At 42.1% G+C, this 19666-nt stretch overlaps 1 protein-coding gene across 1 annotated transcript in view; it reads right to left on the bottom strand.

Annotated features, from left to right (window-relative positions):
* The window catches only part of TBC1D5 (TBC1 domain family member 5), a 589141-nt gene that overhangs the window by 116208 nt on the left and 453267 nt on the right, over positions 1-19666 (bottom strand). Inside the window, exon 17 of the mRNA XM_058290770.2 lies at positions 12689-12795. Within this exon, the coding sequence (XP_058146753.1) occupies positions 12689-12795 (107 nt within the window). The remainder of the gene's footprint in view (positions 1-12688; positions 12796-19666) is intronic.

The raw sequence follows: 19666 nt of genomic DNA, 5'->3' as shown, positions 1-19666 counted from the left end.
CCCTCCCCCCGCACCCCCCCCCCCCCCCCGGAGTTTACATGGCACCCTTGTCAAAAATCAATTGGTCATAAACGTGAAGGTTTATTTTGGAACTCTCAATTTGATTCCATTGGTATATTTGCCTGTCCTTATACCAGTACCATGATGTCTTGATGCCTTGTATTAAGTTTTAAAATCAGGACGTGTGAGTGCTACTTTGTTCTTCTTTTTCAAGATGGCTTTGCCTACTTCTGCCTCCTTACCCTTCCATATAAATTTGATGACTGGTTTTTCCATTTTTGCAACTAAGGCTATTGGAACTTTGGGATTGCACTGAATCTGTAAGTCACTTGGGTAGAATTAACATTAACAATATTTAGTCTTCCAATCCATGAACATGGAATGACCTTCCAATTATTTAGGTCTTCTTTGACTTCTTTTAGTAAAGCTTTACACTTTTCCTGGAACAAATTTATTCCTAGAGATTTGGTTCTTTTAGTTGGTATTATAAATGGAAATTTTCAAAAGTTTCCTCTTCAGTTTGTTTGCTACTACTGTACAGAAACTCTACTGACTTTTGCATGTTGATTTTGTACCCCACCCCTTTGCTGAATGCATTTATTAGTTTTAGTAGTTTTGTTGTGGTTTTTTCAGGATTTTCTCGGTATATGATCATGTCATCTGCAAATAGGGAAAGTCTGACTTCTTCCTTTTCAACTTAATATCTTTTATTTCTTTTTCTTATTTAACTGCTCTGACCTATCCTCTCTTTGATACTGTTTTTTTCCTATGATTCCCTCCCCACCAGTCTTCATCTTCCCAACATATCATTCCTGAAGACCTCCTACATGCCTTTAACTAAAATTAATACCCATTGTCCAAGACTCATACATTTTTTTCTAAAGTCTAGACATCCCTTTTGAATTCCAGAATACATTTCCAGTTGCTTTCCATGCATCTCTACCTGGATAACCTAAATACCCTCAAAATAAACTTATTATCCAACCTCCTTCTTGTGACTAGCCATCCCCTGCAAACTTGTTTACCTATACATTTTTCCCACCAACCCAGTAAACACAGTTGGAAACCCAAGAGATGCAACTAATTGTCCATCACCCACAGCTAATTATTCACCGAGCCATTGAGATACTCCTGCTTATAAGTTCCTTTATGTTGGGAAACGGACTTTGGCCCAGTGGTTAGGGCGTCCGTCTACCACATGGGAGGTCCGCGGTTCAAGCCCCGGGCCTCCTTGACCCGTGTGGAGCTGGCCCATGTGCAGTGCTGATGCGCGCAAGGAGTGCCGTGCCACACAGGGGTGTCCCCCGCGTAGGGGAGCCCCACGCGCAAGGAGTGCACCCGTAAGGAGAGCCGCCCAGCGCAAAGGAGGGAGCAGCTTGCCCAGGAATGGCGCCGCCCACACTTCCCATGCCGCTGACGACAACAGAAGTGGACAAAGAAACAAGACGCAGCAAAAAGACAGAAAACAGACAACCGGGGGAGGGGAGGGGAATTAAATAAAATAAAAAAAATAAATCTTTAAAAAAAAAAAAAGTTCCTTTATGTTATCCTCTATATTTCCTGTTTCCAAGACGCTCACAGTTAAACTGAATTTTAAAAATTGGAAGGGAGGAAAGTGAAAACAGGAAAATGAAAAGAGGCAAAGAAAGAATCACAATGTTCACACAATCCATATTTGACCTTCCAGGGTCACCAAGAGGATGACAACATGGCATGGAGGATCATGCAAGAGAGGGTTTCATGACAGGCCTGCAGGTGGCACACATCACTCACATCACTGGCTACAACTCAGTCTCCTAACTACATCTGACCAGGTGAGATGTTGGAACATGTAGTTGAGCTGTGTGCTTGGGAAGAAAAGGAAGTAGATTTGTTGAGCAGCCAATAGCTCTCTTAGAACTAGAAACGTTTCAGATTCCTTTACCTCCTCAGGCTCATTGAGCAAGGTCTTTAAGGGAGAAGTTAAAAGGCTGTCCTCTGCCACCACCAAATCATGGTGGAAGCTTGTGAGTTGGAGAACTTATATCTGCCAGACATCTGACCTTCAATATCACCACCTGAAAAATCTGATTTTGTCAGTGCTTTCAGAAAACCCGGGTCATCTCAGAGATGCCTAAAGCTGAGCTCAAAAGGATGCCACGTAAAGCCAGTACACCCCTTTCTTAATCAGCAGTGAGCCCTAAAACAGCACAGGGTCCTCATGGCCCCATACAGTTATAGTTCCCCCATTCAGATAGAAAGATAGATAGAAAGACAGACAGACGGGATCCCCATTAATCTTACCAGGTGTTCCTCTCTGGGAAACTGGAGGCCAGACTTGGCAAACTAAATAATAGACCAGTTTTCAAGGTCAGTAGTCACAGATCATGAACAGGTGAGAAGTCAGAAGCAAACTCTCTTTGGAAGGGAAGCAGGCTGAAGGCACTGGCTTGCGCTAACTGCACAAGCCCAGAGAGCTCACATCAGCTCTCCTCTGGCTGTGCAGAAACCGAGGGAGTGAATGTGGGAGTAGTGAGGAAGCTCGGGCAGGGATCTGTGGGGAGGGCAAGGCGGCAAGAAGGAAATCTAAGGGTGACTGCCTGCGCCCTCGAGTCTCCACCAGCTCTAAAAACGTTTTGCAAAATATATAATAGTCCCCTAACTGAATGTTTTAAGGGGGTTTATTTATTTTCTCTCTTTTTTAAATGTTACATTAAAAAAATATAAGAGGTTCCCACATACCTCACCCCCCACCCCCCCACTCCTCCTGCATCAACACCCTCTTTCATCATCGTGGCACATTCACTGCATTTGGTGACTACATCTTGGAGCACTGCTGCGCCACATGGATAGTGGTTTACACTGTAGTTTACACTCTTAAGGGGGGTTATTTTTTAAGCATCAGGATCGTCTAGAAAAAGTCACAATAAACCCGAGGACAGGAACGCAGCTAGAAGGCCAGCTGGCCCAGGAGCTCTGGGCGCCTCTCACGGGCTCGGGGCTGGTAAGCAGGGTGGTCCTGGTGGGGGGGAGGGCCCTCGCCCGTCAGGGTGGTGGCAGCGCTGTCTGCCCAGGCTGCCTCAGCTAGTGGGCATCCAGAGAAGCCCCCCACGGGGTGTGTGCTGGGCCCAGCCTCGGACTCATCCTGCCCACAGCAGAACCCCGTCTGCGTGGCCAGGAGCTCTGGTCGAGAATGGGCATCTGTCCATTTCTATTTTTATTAAGCCTTGGCCAGTAAAAACTTAGGGGCTTGCGCCCTAATATGTGTATTTGTTTGCACACTATACACAGGTACCACTTGTACTAATCTTATTATGTACACAGAAAATGTACACACAATAGAATTTTAAATGACAAACTACACTGACTCTTTATAATAGTTTACATAATAATGATTTTTTTGCTCTTCCTAAAGAATCTAACACTTGAGCCTTCGTGGCGGGTGGAATGTGTCGGCTCTGTGAAGGCCAGCGGAGGGGCCCCCGGGGGGCTTCCTCACAGAGGCGCAGGTCTGCAGGAGGGGGCTGCTGGCCACCTTCCCTAAACCATGGCACTCGTTTTGCCACCCATTAACTATGACAAGGATTTCATTAACATTTGTCTAATAAAGTTTCTGTCTTCCTTTCATGTTAACTATCTATTCTTGGACTTTAATTGGAAGATGTTGCATTTCTGTATTTTTAAAAATGGATCCAAATATGACTTTCTCTCTTCCTTTGGAAGATTATTGACCAAGTTAGAAAATTCTGTTTCCATGATGTTTCAGCATGCTCTGGGTGTTTAATAAGAGATACACTTAAATTGCCTTTGGCAAGAACATCACAAACGGACCAAGTATTTCCAAATACCCAATTTCAAAACGTTCTCTCCAGAGCATGAACTTCTTTGAAAAAGCTCTCATTTTATCTCCTTATTAAAATGTCACCATTACCTTGAAGAGACAAATTAAATGTTTATTTTTCAAAAATATTTGCTTGGCAGCATATTACTGACAGCTATTTATCATCACAACAAAGGTAAGCAAATTTGCAGTGCATTTTTATTTTTCAGAAAGAAATTTTTTTAGGCAACTCTTTTTATACATTAGCAGGAACTAGTGAACCCACAGCAGTTTTTCATGTAGCATTCCCCAATGGAATAGCAACAATCCTCTGAGTGCAATGGCGAAGACCAATAAAATCACTATACTTAATGTTTTAAAATAGCAGTTTATTTGCCGTGCTAATGTATTTAAGGGGAAAATAAAATAGTCACTGTAGCCATAGTAAAGAGTTCCAGTTTTTCCTAATATTGCCATTTTGTCATTTTTAAGGCAATAATCTTTTTGTTATCATTTGTGATTTATAATTTTCAGTTTCTTCAAATTATAACATTAAAATGACATAAGAACAACTCAAAGTACTGCTTTTTCTTCTGGAACAAGCTACTTCATAAACAGTAAGGCAAATAAGTGATTAACGAGAGTGTTGTAGTACTTAGAGCAATTACCTTCAGAGATTTTAGGCTAATTAGGACAGGGCCAGCCCCTTCAAGAAAACAATGAAAGAAACTGAAACCCAGGCCCCAGTGGTGCTGAGCAGGCAGCCCCTCCATGCCTCAGGGACTTGGGCAGCTCTCCCGGGGCACCTGCAGCTTTGACCCGGTTTCCTTGGGACCTCGCAGCTCTGGACACATGCGCAGGTTCAATCGTTTTTCAAAACCTAGGTTGTCCATTTAAAATAAGTATTTCTCTCACAGCCAAACTCAGTGTGTAGATGCGATGCATTCCCCCCAGCGTGGGACATGACACCTGGGGATGAGCCTCCCTGGCACCGAGGGATCACTACCACATACCAGCTGAAGAAGCAACTAGAAAATGACCTTGAATTAAAGATTCAATGCGGAACAGCAGAATATACCTGTCTACATATAATAACATGACTTCGGGAAGCTGTTTAACCTAATGTAAGGGGGAAATGGAAAGGAGAAATGAGATTATAAGGCTGTGAGTCTCTAAAAAAGAGTCTGGAGGTTGTCAGAAGGAATACCCCTATGTACAACTGAACAGAGTCTAAGAGACAGATAAGGTAGATACAACCCCAGGTATTGGTTCTTTTGAGGGATAAAGAGACCCACGGGTTCTATGGTCATGGCAGAAGGGGTTCACTGCCATGACAGATAGCCCTTCTTTGGAGCTGGTGTTTCTGCGTGATGGAATTGGACTCAGAGGGGATCTCTTTTCACAAGACTTGCATGCTACTTTATTGGAATTGTAGTTGGTGCTGGGTTTAAGATATATGTAGGGGATTTGAATCTCTGGACTGATAATATGACACCCAGGCCCAGAGCCTCAACAGACTTCAGCTCCTACACTTTGATTTATTGGACTTACTCCCCTCAGCTAACATGGAGTTGAAGAAGGTCAACCACCACAACATGGAGCCTACAGTGTCTACAACTGGAAGCGGGAGGAGTGCATCCAGTACCCATGTGGAATCTAAGCCCTCACTTGACATAGATGTGCAATGGACACAACCAATCCAATGTCCACAGAGAAAATGTGGAATGGGTGTGGGAATGGTAGCCATGGTGGCTGCTGGGTGTGGGGAACGGGAGGAAGAGATGAGATAGTGGAGGCGTTTTCGGGACATGGAGTTGTCCTGGATAGTGCCTCACGGACAATTACGGGACATTATAGATCCCCCCAGGGCCCACTGGATGGAACGTGAGAGAGTCTGGGCTATGATGTGGACCATTGACTATGGGGTGCAGTGATGCTCAGAGATGAACTTACCAGGTGCAATGGATGTGTCATGATGATGGGAGAGAGTGTTGCTGTGGGGGGAGTGGGGGGCGGGGGTGGTGGGGTTGAATGGGACCTCATATTTTTCATAATGTAATTAAAAAAAAAAAAATTAAAAAATAAAATAAAATAAGTATTTCTCCTTAAAATCTCAGATCCTTCTCATTTGCAAGAAATTAAATAAAAAGCAGATTAGTTTTTGGATTTTGTTTATCAGTACTGTGCATGACACTGCTCCTGAGTTAAATGAGCTCTCCTCTAAAGCACACAGCACAAACATTTCCACAACGTTTCACAGCTCTTCTCAGTTACCCTAAAGAAAAACCATTGATCTTCCCAAGAGTTACTTTAGAGACTCAAACAGTGACATGCTTATTCTTATTCAATATTGTTACCCCAAGCAACTATTTGGCAGCCAATAAATTGTGTAGAACTTACTGGGACGAGACCTTTCACACTGCTTTTTAACTGACACACAAAGCATATATTTATGTTGAATAATCACACACAAGTTGGAACATTATGCAGATTAATGCCAAATAAAATACTATCAAATAAAAACTCCCCATACATTGGATGGGCTCAACAAACAGTGTCTGCCATCACATCACCTCTCAGGTCTGTGGACACCTGAGGATGGAGAGCCGCCAGGCGCTCCCGGCCCCGCGCTCAGAGCTGCAGGTGCGCCGCTTCTGCCACCGTCTCAGGCTGAAACAACACCCCCCAAGAGAATCCTCCCAAGCCCGGTCAGAGCGCTCTTCCTCCACGATGCCTGTGTCTCTAAGGCCAATGAGCCGTCCGTCCTGCACTGCTCTCACTTTAACTTCTATAAAATTAGTTGTCCACACCTAGAGGGAACTGTCCTCATCACATGAGCCAGCTGTGGCGCGCTCCACACAAAAGGCTGTCAAAAAAGCACCTGTGAAGGGACTGACTCCAGAAGGCTCCTCCCTGGCTGCCCCTGAAGACGAGGAGGGGCTTGCCCCGCACCCAGGCCCTGGGCCCAGCGCCCAGCGCCCAGGCCCTGAGCTGTGCTCTCGGGGCTGCCTCTGGGCCCGTGGTGACGGAGAGCCGGGCCCTGGCTGGGAGCACGCCCCTTTCAGCAGACAGAAGGGCGGTTCTCCTCAAGGCCAGGTCTGCAGTCACTAGGCCACAGAGATGCCCAGACATGGAAACCAACCTGAGCGCGGTGGGGTGGAGAGGGTAGACGAGACTGTTTTTTACGTAATTGATGTGCAACAAAAAGAATTCAGAGTCCTGGCTACTGTCTTCTAATGATGGTAAAATAGAAGAAGAATGACACAATCACATAACTCAAAAAGAAAGAAAAACATCAAACCAACTAACAGAGAAAACCAAGTAACAACAACAAACAAACAAAAAACTCCCCAAAACAAAAAGCCAAACGATTCTCAAATGCCAGTTTTCAAAGAAATTTTCCAGCTTTTGGGGGAAAAAAGGATTTAGAACACAACCAATCTTTGCATAACATGAAATCGAAACAGAAAATTGGATTAGAAATAGACCAGAAAATCTGAATAGCAACTGATGGGAGCAACATGAAAAGTAAAAAAAAAAAAAAACAGATACTGTGCATCCTCCTCAAAGAGTATGTATGATTTTGAGGCTGTTTACTGCTTAAAGAAGAAAAGATTATAATGGCATCACTGTTACAGAAAACATTCTAACAGAGTTACCTGACTGGTAGTAGCTTGAATCCATTCTATTGGGATATACGACATTTTACTAACATCACTTGACATTAACAAAAAAGTTGTATGTACTTCAAACATATAGTGGCTGTTTTTTGGTGCATTAAATGAATAAAAATTTAATTATCTGCATAAGATCTGAAGTCTTAGTAGTATTCAAACTTTTTATAATTTAAGAAGGCAAAATATAATAAAATCCCAATCAGAATTGGTCAAGCCCAAGAACACAGTTATGTTCTATTTTTATAGTGTTTATACATGAAAGAATGATTATGAAATTAGTCTTATTTCTACCATCTTCCATTAACAATAAAAGTCACTGTTAAAGGGTTGCTTGAACACTTACCAGAAATTTTTCTGAATATTCTAGCCTCAAAAAAAGGGATACCTATCAAATTCTTACTGAAAAATCTAAAACGGTAACTCATGACCTGTACTTCATTTGTAATCTCTCTGTGATAAGGTTAACACTTCAATACACAATACAAATAAGAGAGTACCAAAAATTGAAAATTACTTTGCTTATGTTTCTGTATTAGAATTTTATTTGCTAAAGGGTAAAAACAGATTTGCAAAATTCACAGTAACTTAAAACAATAGTTTTAAACCTTTTATTCTAGCCCTTACTGCCTTTGGGAAGAAGAGAACATCTGGTTATTTAAGGAACACAATATGTTCCCATTTTCTATGACTTTTGTTTCTAACTGGGTTTAAATTTTTTTTAAAAATTTGAACTAGTTACAACTATGTTTTTTAATCACTTCATATTTTTCAGACTGTCCTCCTTCTATCCCTCTACTTCACTGAGTGGACTGTTCTTGGAAACCTGTAGTGTTACCAACATGACGAAGACAGGAACCTGAGCGGTAGGACTGTGGGCTGAAGAGCCAGGCCTCTCACCTGCATTCACAGAGTGCAGAGCACAGCGTGCTGCAGACAGGTTTTGGACATCCAGTCTCTTCACACAGCACCCTTTTACAAAAATTTCAAATAATGCTTGGGTTGATAAGTACGTGGCAGCTTTACTTACACAGAGGCAAACAAATGCCAATTAAAAAGCGAGGAATCTATGGGAGAAGATGAGTGACTGGGTCCCTACTGCCTTTTAAACTCACGAGATAACACACTCCTGCGAGGAGAGGCCCCGGGGCCTGCCACTGTCCTGCCGACGACCAGTTGTGCCCTTCCCTGGATGGTCTCCAACCTTCACTGCGAGCCTCGGTTTGTTCTTTTACGGAAGGAGGAGGCCTGATTAGTTGATTTCTAGTTCTAGATCTATAGTTCTGGAATTCTGACAGACTAAGTAAAGTATATAAACTGGATTCTTTTTGGTTTCTTCTGGATTCATAATATTTTAAGGTGGTAACAGGGTTTTAAAGTAGAAAATTAAGGAACTGGATCTAGGTGCCCTTTAAGTTCAAGCTAGAGGTCAATTCATCATTTTGATAAAAATGGCAGACGACAAATTTACAGTTGGCTATGGTCCCTGGAGAACGTCCCAGAAACATTTTAGGCGAGTGAGGTCTACCTTGACAAGAGTTGGGTAGTGTGTTAGAAAGAGTTTGCATTTGAGTCAGAAATCAAGTCTACCATTATTTCCTTAATATCAACCATATGCAGGACACAAAACTAAGTGCTAAAAAAAGAACAACAACAAAAAGAGCTGGATCAAGTTCTAAGAAGGCATAATTGATGAAATAAACATGCAACCAGCTCAAAGGGGAGGACTGAGTGAACTCACGGAGAAGGCAGAATGGATGCTGGGAATCGGGACCAAGGGGTGAGCAGATCCCAGGGTCACGGATCCACATCAGTTCAAGCCCTAGTTGGAAGCTTATAAGCTTTTCCACCTTAAGTCACGCAACCTTAAACTCTCTGCCCTGAAAGAGGGTGAGGAATGATGACCTGCTTTGTTTACCTCACAAGGTTGTTGTAAGGCCCAAATTAAGCATATCAAGTGGCCGAAAGCTGTGAAGCAGCATGCCCTACTTCTACAGTCTATAGGCCCACTAATTCACTCGGTTAAAATGAGAAATCTTTCCAGAGTAAAGCCTACCTCTGATATAAAACAGAGCTCAATGTCTCAAATTCAACTTGCAGTGTTGGCTTCTCAACTGAGCATTCTCCACTGGGTAGTAGGAAGGACCCTGGGACAAAGTGCTTTTTGGAGGTTAACAATGAACTTACTTGGACTCAGAATGCCTTCATTATTTTTACTCTGTTGAATCTCTCATTAGCGCTCAACACCACTATCATAAAAGTGTGCTTTCATGCCTCAAAATCTCATCTTTCTACTAGTTCACTCCATAGAGACTTGTGTGTTTATGTATTTACTCTGATCAAGAATGACTCAAGTAATTTAAGTGTTTCATTGTTAAAAAATAGAAAACAGTTAAAGCACTCATGTCTGCATTTTTAGAGGATCGGGGTAGGGATACTAGTGTCATCTTTCCTTCTCTCTTTTTCCTTAGTATAAATTGCCTCCTTTATGACTTTATAAATGATATCAAATACAACGAAAACTCTGTCCACTTGTGGATATCTATAATAAAAATAAATTTTCTGTTTTTTCCCCTCGTACTTTTGTAACACTGGAGTGGCTCTTGTTAGTTCTTTAGAAGTCAGTTCTTTATGGGCAAAGGACACTCTGAATGGGTAGGTATTCAGAGATGATTTAATTCAACCCTGAAATATTACAAGAGAAAAGCAAGGTTCAGCAAAAAATCACACTAGGATGTTAGGAGCAGAGACAAGACTTGACCCTGGGTCCCAGTTCCTAATCTGGGCTCCTAGTAGGACAGTAATCTGCAACAGACCTGCATTAGCACAGGTGCCACATGATGTTAACTAACACCTGACATTTATGAAATCATTTGTCAGGTGTCAGCTACTACATACTCTTAACTGTAACAATTAACTTCCTGGTTTAGCCATCCAATGCTACACAGCTTTCTTTTACTTTTCCTATGGGTATCAGCATTCCATAAATTTGCTTTTAAGGAGCCTTTAAACATGACCCCCACTTCTTGCCAAATTTCTTACATCTCAGAAATATCAGTTTAAGATCCTGCATTTTGGACAGTTATTTTGGTCATGTTTCTACCTGTATTGAATGTAAAGATAGGGAACTTCCTTTTTCAGATATTTATGCTATTATTTTTTTCTTCTTAAAGCTTTAAGAATATATTTTTCTAATACGTAGAGAATTCGCTTTGTATTATATACACTACTTTATGGAGATATAAATTATTAAAATCACACTAACATAACAGAGCATTTAGATTCCACTAGTAACACTGATGGACTTAGGATATAGACTTTTGCAACTAGATGAATAAGTGATTCATAGGAAGATCAATCAAATTTAGCTAGGGAAAAATTACCAAGATCAGTAGGTTTGAGATTATACACTCATTTCTCCCTTTATTTAAACCAAGCAAATCACAGAAGTAGAGAGTTCAAATAGTTATTTTAGTAATTTTTCTCTACTGTGTGGTTCCAAGAATTCCTAATGATGAACTGAAAGAATTTGCCTAAAGTTTGTAGACGAAAATTCATACACCTGGTTGACTAGAAACCTCATTCCTGGTGTATAGATATTTCTTAATCTTGGGTGTTTTTAATATACTCACACACTTATATATACATATGTACATAAAATATAAATATAGGAATTTTTTTTTTCATAGTCAGACTCCTGAAGTTCTCTCTCCCCCTCTCAAAAAATCTGATGTTTCTTTATGTATCAGAGAAATAATGGGTTACATTTTTGATGGTTAATGAAACTGATTTTTGTAAGAAAAATTATATATATTGTATATTTCTGGAGAAAATGGATATCAGCATAAATTAATAAATTATTTTATATCACTTAAAGAATAAATAGAGGTGGCATAAAAGTAACACATTCTTATACAATAAATAAAGAATAAATACAGGATATATTCAAAGAACTGAGGAAAGGGTAGAAATCCTTCAAATCAAAATTTACGTTGAACTTGGAGGACCATGTCAGTCATCCAGAGCTTTGGCAATGGAATCCCAGACGGACTCAAGACAGTTCGACAACTGCCAACTTGATTGCAGGAAGGTCTGCCAAAGAGCCAAAGGCTGGGATTACCACCGAACGTCTGATAAAGCGTGTTTGTGTTCGAAGACTTCTTTTTTACATGTCACCCAGTATTTTAGTTTGACTCAAAACAGCAAGGATCCATAGATTTTTTTAGATCATTAAATTTTCTTATTTTCAAGAAATATAACATTAGTTGTAAAATAACACATTTTTTACCCCAAAGTGTAAAGAAAATTTTGGCGAATGGTTTTAACATCAAATAGCATAATCAGCATTAAAGCATTTTATTAGGTTACCCTTAATTCACAAAATAAGCACTACATATTCATAAGATGAAGTAAGTTAGTATTTCAGGGGGTCATGAACTCTTACAGAACTGTTCTGTTTTGAAGGTCTACGTTCTTGGTCTTCCGATGGCCCCTGTATTAGTCAGGGTTGTCCAGGGAACAGAATCAACAGGAGACCATCTCAGTAGTAGGAGGTTTTCCAAGCGTTTCTTGTGTGACTGTGGGCATGCACAGGTCCCGGTTCTGCAGGCAGGTGCGAACCAGGTCTCCAATGGGAGCCCAGGGAAGGGCCTTGATAAGTTTCCAGGAGACATTAACTGTCCAAGATGAGCTGGGTAATTCTCTCTGCTGAAATCGCTTCCCCTTTTAAGGCTTTCAAGGGACTGGATAAAGCCTCACTCATTGCTGACGGCGATCTCCCTGGCTGATGTAGATGTAATCAGCCATCTATGCAGTAAACTCACCAGTGACTGGTGACTAAGGTCCCTAAATGTCCTTGTGTTACAGTTAGCCCAGTGCTTGCGTGACCAAACAGCTGGGTACCATTACCTGGCCGAGCTGACACAGTAGCCAACCCTCGCTGTGCCCCCAAGGCTCTCCTATGATAAACTGTCTCTTGTGGGGGTACCAATGATAATGAAGTATGGTTTTAAGGGAGGTGGGTGCCATTTCCCTGAGTTATGAGGAGGGCAGGAGGGCAGAACAAGAGATGTGTGTTCCAGTTAATCTGCCTGCTGAGTTGTTGGTCAATGAGGTATTTAAGTTTTGGTCTCCAAAATTTTATCAGTTGAGCCTTAGGAGGAAACTGATTTTTCACCAGACTTCGAATTGTGCATATCCTACCTGGAAAGCTTACCTTTGGGTCTCGGAGGAACAGCGCCTTCAGAATCAGTGAGTGTATATCTCCGATGGGGGGGTAATGCATCAGGAGGCCAAGACAGGTCTGGTAGTTACTAGAGATCACTACACAAAAAGGGAAAAAGAAAAGGTCATTCAGAAGCAATACCATCTAGGATATGTTATGTAACTGAGGGGTGAAACCTAGTAACTTAGATTCAAGAACGCACACTGGTACGCAACTGATTTCAGAAAAAGGAGCAGGAAGAAGGGGTCGCTATCAAACATCCTTGGAAGCAGCGCACTGAACTGTCAACTGCATCCTCACACACTGGCACTTGGGCTCAGCGGGTACATTCAGATGTGTGTGCTCACTGGCAGTATACATAAACTCTCAGAGGTGTGCATGTTTACTGCCACTTACACGGCAGTAATGCATCCTGTCTTGTTGCTTAGAAATTAGTAACAAAGACCTTATAATGGTAAAGAACCAGTTTAAAATTCTCATAATATTTACCTTATGCTTCATAACTTATACATATTGCATTTAATCTTTTATATATAATATATTATATAATTCAAAGTAAAGAAAATACAACTTCTTCCATTATTTTTTTTCATGACAGTAACAAGAAATTTAGGAAGGATGTCTATGCAGCATTTCTTGAAAGAAAAACGTCAAATATATGTTCATATATTAGTGATTTTCAGATTGTCATTTATTATTTTTTTTCAAATCAACCTAATTATGAGTGCAATTATTAAACACATCTTTTCAGGCAGGTCTATGTAAACTACTCCATTTCTCCGCAATCCATCTGCCACTGCTGTGACAGCTGGGCCCGGTAACAATGTCTGCTTTTTGGTAACAATGTCTGCCTCCAGTACACTGACTGTGAAGAAACTTCACAGTTACAACTTTGTGTGGCTGCAGTTGAATCCTTTTCATTAGTAAGAGCAGTTAGTTGACCAGCGCTCCACACGAAAGCAGTGTAATCTGGAAGGAGCCACACAGATCATGGAATAAACAGTGGTTTGTGACCAGAAACACCCTTGATTCGTAACTTTTTCCCCGTCTTCCTCTGTTGGAAACAGCTTTTCTTGCTGTAGCTCCCCACCCCCAACCCCCTTCCCATGAGGATTATGGGGAAAGGAGACAGGACCGGGCAAAATGAATAATTATAATCTAGGCAAGGAACCACTTTATCATCTTCATTCCGCGGCTGACCTGACAGCTTGTAATTTCATCCATCTGCTTTCATCTGTAAAGCACTCACTTATCTCACCCTGCCTGGATCTGCTCAGACTCTTCTTATTTGTTCATTTTTTCATATTCACATTCAGTCACCTGTTCTTTTCCTTCTAGAATTCAAAAAGCTAGGATACTGAGTGTAGTGTAATGCTTTCACGCATACTTTTCTTTTAGGTCTAACAAGGACATAAAACCTAGATAATCCATCTTTATTTTCTGAAATGCTATCATTATCATGTATTAGTAACCAACCCAGGGAAACTTTCCACATATTTTCTGGAAAGGCAGGAGAGTTTTGTGGAGGAGTTCTGGACTCAGGGCTCAAAGATGTGGCTTTGAATCCTTGGACCACACGTGACCTTATATAACCCTACCTGAAGAATAAATGACAATCTATGGGACTGATTTATAGCAGCCTGTCAGTACCTGCTGGGATGCCTTATCTAAGTTTGAATTTGGACATTTAGAAGATAACTTTCTGATTAAAAATCCATATATTTTTCCTACTCATTCAAGCCAACAATTATGGAGTGCTGAATCCATGACAGGTTCTGTGCTACAGCACAATGTAGAGATGAACAAAATACAGTCCCTGCTTTAAAGAAACCCAAAGTACAGAAAGGGAGGTATATAGCAAAAAGAGCACTATGACCGTAAGGTGAGGATGGATTGTGGAAGGTTTACTTGGGCCAGGCTCCATGCTAAGAACTTTACCTCCATTATCTCATTTCATTCTGATGAAAATCTTATTTTAAGGGTACAATTATCCCTGTTCTATAGGGATGAAAAAACTGATACTTGGAGAGATTGCCCATGTCACAGCAATTTGGTGTGGAGGAAGATATAAAGCCTAGAAGTCTAGCTCCAGGATCTGAGCTCTAACACATGGCTTTGTTTTGAAAATGAAATGAGGTAAGGGATACCAATAGTCACTGTAAACAGTAAAGGTGATTCCTATTATCATTCTTGTCTAGCAGTTTTAAGAAGCCTAGATGTCAGAGGCACCCAGCTTTAGAACAGCCTGATAGAGGTATTCACCAGAAGAACCAAAACAAAAACCTGATCTTATTACAACTTCACAGAACTTTTGAAGCTATTAGAAACTACAAAATGCGTAAAGAAAGTCAAAAACAAAGTATTCTACTTCCAGAATGAGCAGCAGCTAACATTCCCCCTATCTTTCTCCTATCTAGCCATCTATCTATCCATCCATTCAGTCATCCAATCACTGAATGCATTAAACATTTACTGAGCATCTCTAAATGCCAGATACCCAGAGACTGCGGTGGGCGCCAGTGACGTAATGGCGAATGATCCTGAAACCACGCCTTCTGGAAAGGGAGTTAGGCAGACAGGTAGTGATTCATCACTCAGATTTTTTGTACACCAGTACTCATGAGGGTAATGCCATCTTTAATTCATTAATAAAAATGTGTACTTTTAGGGGACTTTTAATTTGCAATTACATATGCTAAGTATCAAAATTCCCTTTTGAATAATTATGCACAATTTAGAGTCAGTAAAGAAAATTATTCAAGCCCGTTTAAAAACAAAGTAGTAGGGATCTGATGGGATAATTTTTTTACTTTTGACCACTATGATAAGCTTTTTTGAACATGAAAAATGCATTAACAATATTGTTGCCTCTCCAAAGTTTATTCTATCAGAGCAGGGCAGGGGCATGGAAAACAAAATGGAAGATTATAAAAAACAAACAAGCAAACAAACAAAAACCAAATTTTAGTATCTACCTATCTTTGAAATCAAGTATGTATCGGCTTTAAAAACAAAATACTAATGCAACACCACAAAAAGCTAACTCGAGGAAGATAAAAAAAAAGTTGAATACTACCCAAGAAAACATACTGGATTTGGAATCAGAAAATCTAGCTTGGAATGCTGGCCCAGGCACTTACTTTTGGATGGGTTTAGGCACGCTGCTTAACCTCCCTGAACCTGTGAAATAGAGACCAAAGTGCTTACTCTACCTGCAGGGTTTCTGTAAGGGTGGACAGCCGGGTGGGGGGCGCTTTCCTGCTGAGCTGCGCTGCCTCCCCGTGAGGCAGAGCCCCTCTCTGTCTACTCTCACATGGTCCAGAGTTGCTCTGGAGCAGTCCAACAGGGTGGTATAAACAGGTGTTCCAGCAGACACAAACGAAGAAGCAGTGAAATCAATAGAGGCAGGCAGGGAATGTAATTGTTTTGAGGACGTTTAAAGCAATATAGATCAATGACCTATGGATAATTCCAAGTTAACCATACCTGTAATTTTAACAATTGGAAATAAAAACATTTCCCCTGAATTATTTAATTCCATATTGAGATATACTTTCTCAAAGTAGCAAAACAGCATGAGAACACCTATTACAGAATGCAAAACTAAATGCAAAAATTCTTTCATTTCTCTTAAATAAAAATAGTTATCACTTATTAATTACACATTTATAACGTGCTTTGCAACTTGCCATATTTTTCCCAAACATCCATGAGTCCCCCAGTTCTCCCTAAGGAGAGTACCACCATCGACTCCAAATCACCAGTGAGGAAGAGCCAGTGCAGTGGGAGCGGTCCGCGGTCACGGGGCCCTGAGAGGCGAGGCAGGGCTGGGCCTGGGGTGGGAACCCGAAGCCCTGCTCCCCACAGCTCTACACCACCCCTTCCTGCCTTCCAGGCGGAACGCGTCACCCCAGGCCGCACGTGTACAGAAGCAAAGTGCAGGCACACTGCAGACGGCGTCTGAACACCAACTGCTGTGAGCCTCCAGGATACACTGAAAGAGGGCCCTGAAGGGGTTTAAGGCCAGGGGAGCAAACATTTAGAAACAGGCACATAAGAACAAATAATTAGAGACTAATTATAACATAAAAATAATGAGCTAACAAAAAAGGAAACTTATGGCCTTAACATGATCTGTTGTATTTCTCCACTGAAAACAAGGCCAATGTGTACGCAAGAGCTTTGCAAGGCCTCAGAAGGCACTCGATAAATGCTATGTGCACTGCGTAAATAGATCTTGAGGGCCTACTGTGTTCAGGAAAAAATAAATTATCTATAAAGTCTTCAACTAAAGGCCATTATTATTTTAACATCCCTGGGTATAAAATGGGGGCATAAAGAAATAGGATTTCAAACGACACAGAAAATGGTGGGGGGTGGTTAGAGGGCAGTCGATCATAAATACAATCAAGACGCTTTTATTTCTTGCAGTCTTGGAGAGAAGCAGGTATAAAATGGCCGTGACCTTCTCCATACAAAGGGGTTTGATTGCAGTGATTAAGACCCTGACAGGACCCTGTCCTCCCTCCCTCCCTGAGAGTCCCGGTTCACCACAGCCACCGCCTCCTCCACCCCAGCCTGACATACTCCTCTGTAAACACCTGCACGGTCTTTGGCAGGTCCTCATTTCAGGACATTCTGTGCAGAGTGCGACTTTCAAATGAATTTTAGGAAAGAGGACACTCTCAAATTCAGAGTAGCTGACTTTTGGGGCCAGAAAAGATTTTTAAAATTGCTATTCTTACCATTCTTCACAATCTTCAAGCTTAATACATTTTAATCAGAATCGATTTTTATCAGAATCAAACAACAACGTAAGAGATCTTTACTCCAGAATTTAAAACCTTTCAACATACAAGGCTTTCCCCTGCAAGGCAGGAAGAGCAGGCAAGCGTCCAGGTGAGAACTTCCAGCTGCTGGGTCCGGCAGGGAAGAGGGGCGGCCAGGACGCAGGTGCTCGGCTGCAGCAGGACCGCGGGCGCGAGCTGTGGCACCTGCAGCGCTCAGCCACCCAGCGGGCTTTAGTCTTCTCCACCTTCTCTATCTCCTTATCTTACTGAGGGGCTAAGAGGCATGACACAGAGCAAAGGGCCTTTCCTGCAAGCTTTTCCTGTCAATATAGTCGTGGTAGGGACGTGCTCTGAATCAGAACCTAGTGCTAGCTCCACAGCTGCAAAATGCCCAGGAAATGAAGCCTGAAAAAAATTGGGTAAGTACGAAGATTTAGCTAAATAAACAGTAAACCTGGTTCATAGTCTTTGCCTCCTCAAGTTTTTAATCCAAATGAAGAAAAAACCATAGGTTGGGAATAGTTAAATCTGAAAACAGATACAAACGGGTCAATTTTATTTCATCATACCTACCCATTTTTAATACCTTACTCAGAAATATTGTCAGTAGAAATGGTTCAAGTATAGAAGGTTCTTAAACCGTATTGACAGGGAAGTGGACTTGGCCCAGTGGTTAGGGCGTCCGGCTACCACATGGGAGGTCTGCGGTTCAAACCCCGGGCCTCCTTGACCCGTGTGGAGCTGGCCCATGCACGGTGCTGATGTGTGCAAGGAGTGCCCTGCCACGCAGGGGTGTCCCCCCATAGGGGAGCCCCCACGCACAAGGAGTGCGCCCCGGAAGGAGAGCCGCCCAGCGCAAAAGAAAGTGCAGCCTGCCCAGGAATGGCACCACATACACAGAGAGCTGACACAACAAGATGACGCAACAAAAAGAAACACAGACTCCTGGTGCCACTGATAAGGATAGAAGCGGACACAGAAGAACACACAGCGAATGGACACAGAGAGCAGACAACTGAGCGAGGGGAGGGGGGAGAGAAATAAATCTTAAAAGATAAATAGTATTGACAATGCCCCTTTGCTTTTGTTAGATTTTGTTTATTCATTCACTCAACAAATATTTATTAAATGCCTATTTAGTCCCAAATACTGAGTTAGGTCTTAAGGACAGACAGTAAGTAACACCTTCTCAAGGTTCTCTTCCTACTTCAGGGAAGCGTCAAGCTAACCACAGGGCTGAGAGGACTCGACAACCCCTGAAGGCCAGGCTGGCCTGGCGACCAGCACGGCACCAGCCACCAGCGTGGAGAGGCACAGGAAGCCCTGGGGCTGGGGTGCCAGGGAGAGGGCTGCGGCGAGAGGAGGCAGGGCGGCGCCACCTGCGGGCGGGACGCACACCGGGTGGCGCAAGGCGGGGCTCCGGTGTAGTACTGTGAGTACTGCAGAGGGGGCACTTGCGCAGGGTGGTCAGGGGCGGGGAAGCAGGGGGGGGCAGGAGGCGGGGCCAGGGAGGAGCTCCCAGCAACACCAGGATGGAGCAAAGGAGAGGCGGAGGCGCAAAGTGGGCGCTAACTGCAGGAAAAGGACAGGTTTGCCAGTGGGATTCAATCTGGGGAGTGTGTTCTTGTTTCCAGAGTTTTCATTTTTATAACTAAGCAAATATTACCTTTTCCTTTCATGCACAGTCTTTTTTTTTTTTTTTTGCCCTGGAGTCTTATTTTACATGTGCTTAGTTGTTTACTTATTTGTAATACAAATTTAACCCCAAATGCTCTCCCAGTTGTAAAAATCTTTTCTCAATATTGAAACACTTCAAATATTTCACCAATTTCATTTTCTTGAGGAAATTTCTCGGGAGGCCTTCATGACCTGCTGCCTCATCCTGGGACGCCCTTCATCTCGTCCCATTGCATTCCCTATTTCTTGTTTTTCTCCCACATTTTGGTAGACCACATCTTCCAAAACCTTCGTGCACAGATGAATTTTTTGAAGGTTTCCCTGTTTGAAAGTTTTTATTTTCACACAATATTTTTGTGCAGTAGAGAATTCTAGGTTGGAAATAATTTTCCCTCACAATGTTAGGAGCACTGCTCCAGCATTTTCTAGCTTCCAAAATCATTCTAGTTCTTGATCCTCTATATAATCTATTTTCTCTTTTCCTCACCCCCCGCCCCCAATG

This window comes from Dasypus novemcinctus, chromosome 31 (genome assembly GCF_030445035.2).
Source record: "Dasypus novemcinctus isolate mDasNov1 chromosome 31, mDasNov1.1.hap2, whole genome shotgun sequence".
Taxonomy (NCBI): Eukaryota; Metazoa; Chordata; class Mammalia; order Cingulata; family Dasypodidae; genus Dasypus; species Dasypus novemcinctus.
The sequence above is the reverse complement of the archived record's forward strand: the minus strand, read 5'-3'. Positions and strand labels throughout refer to the sequence as shown.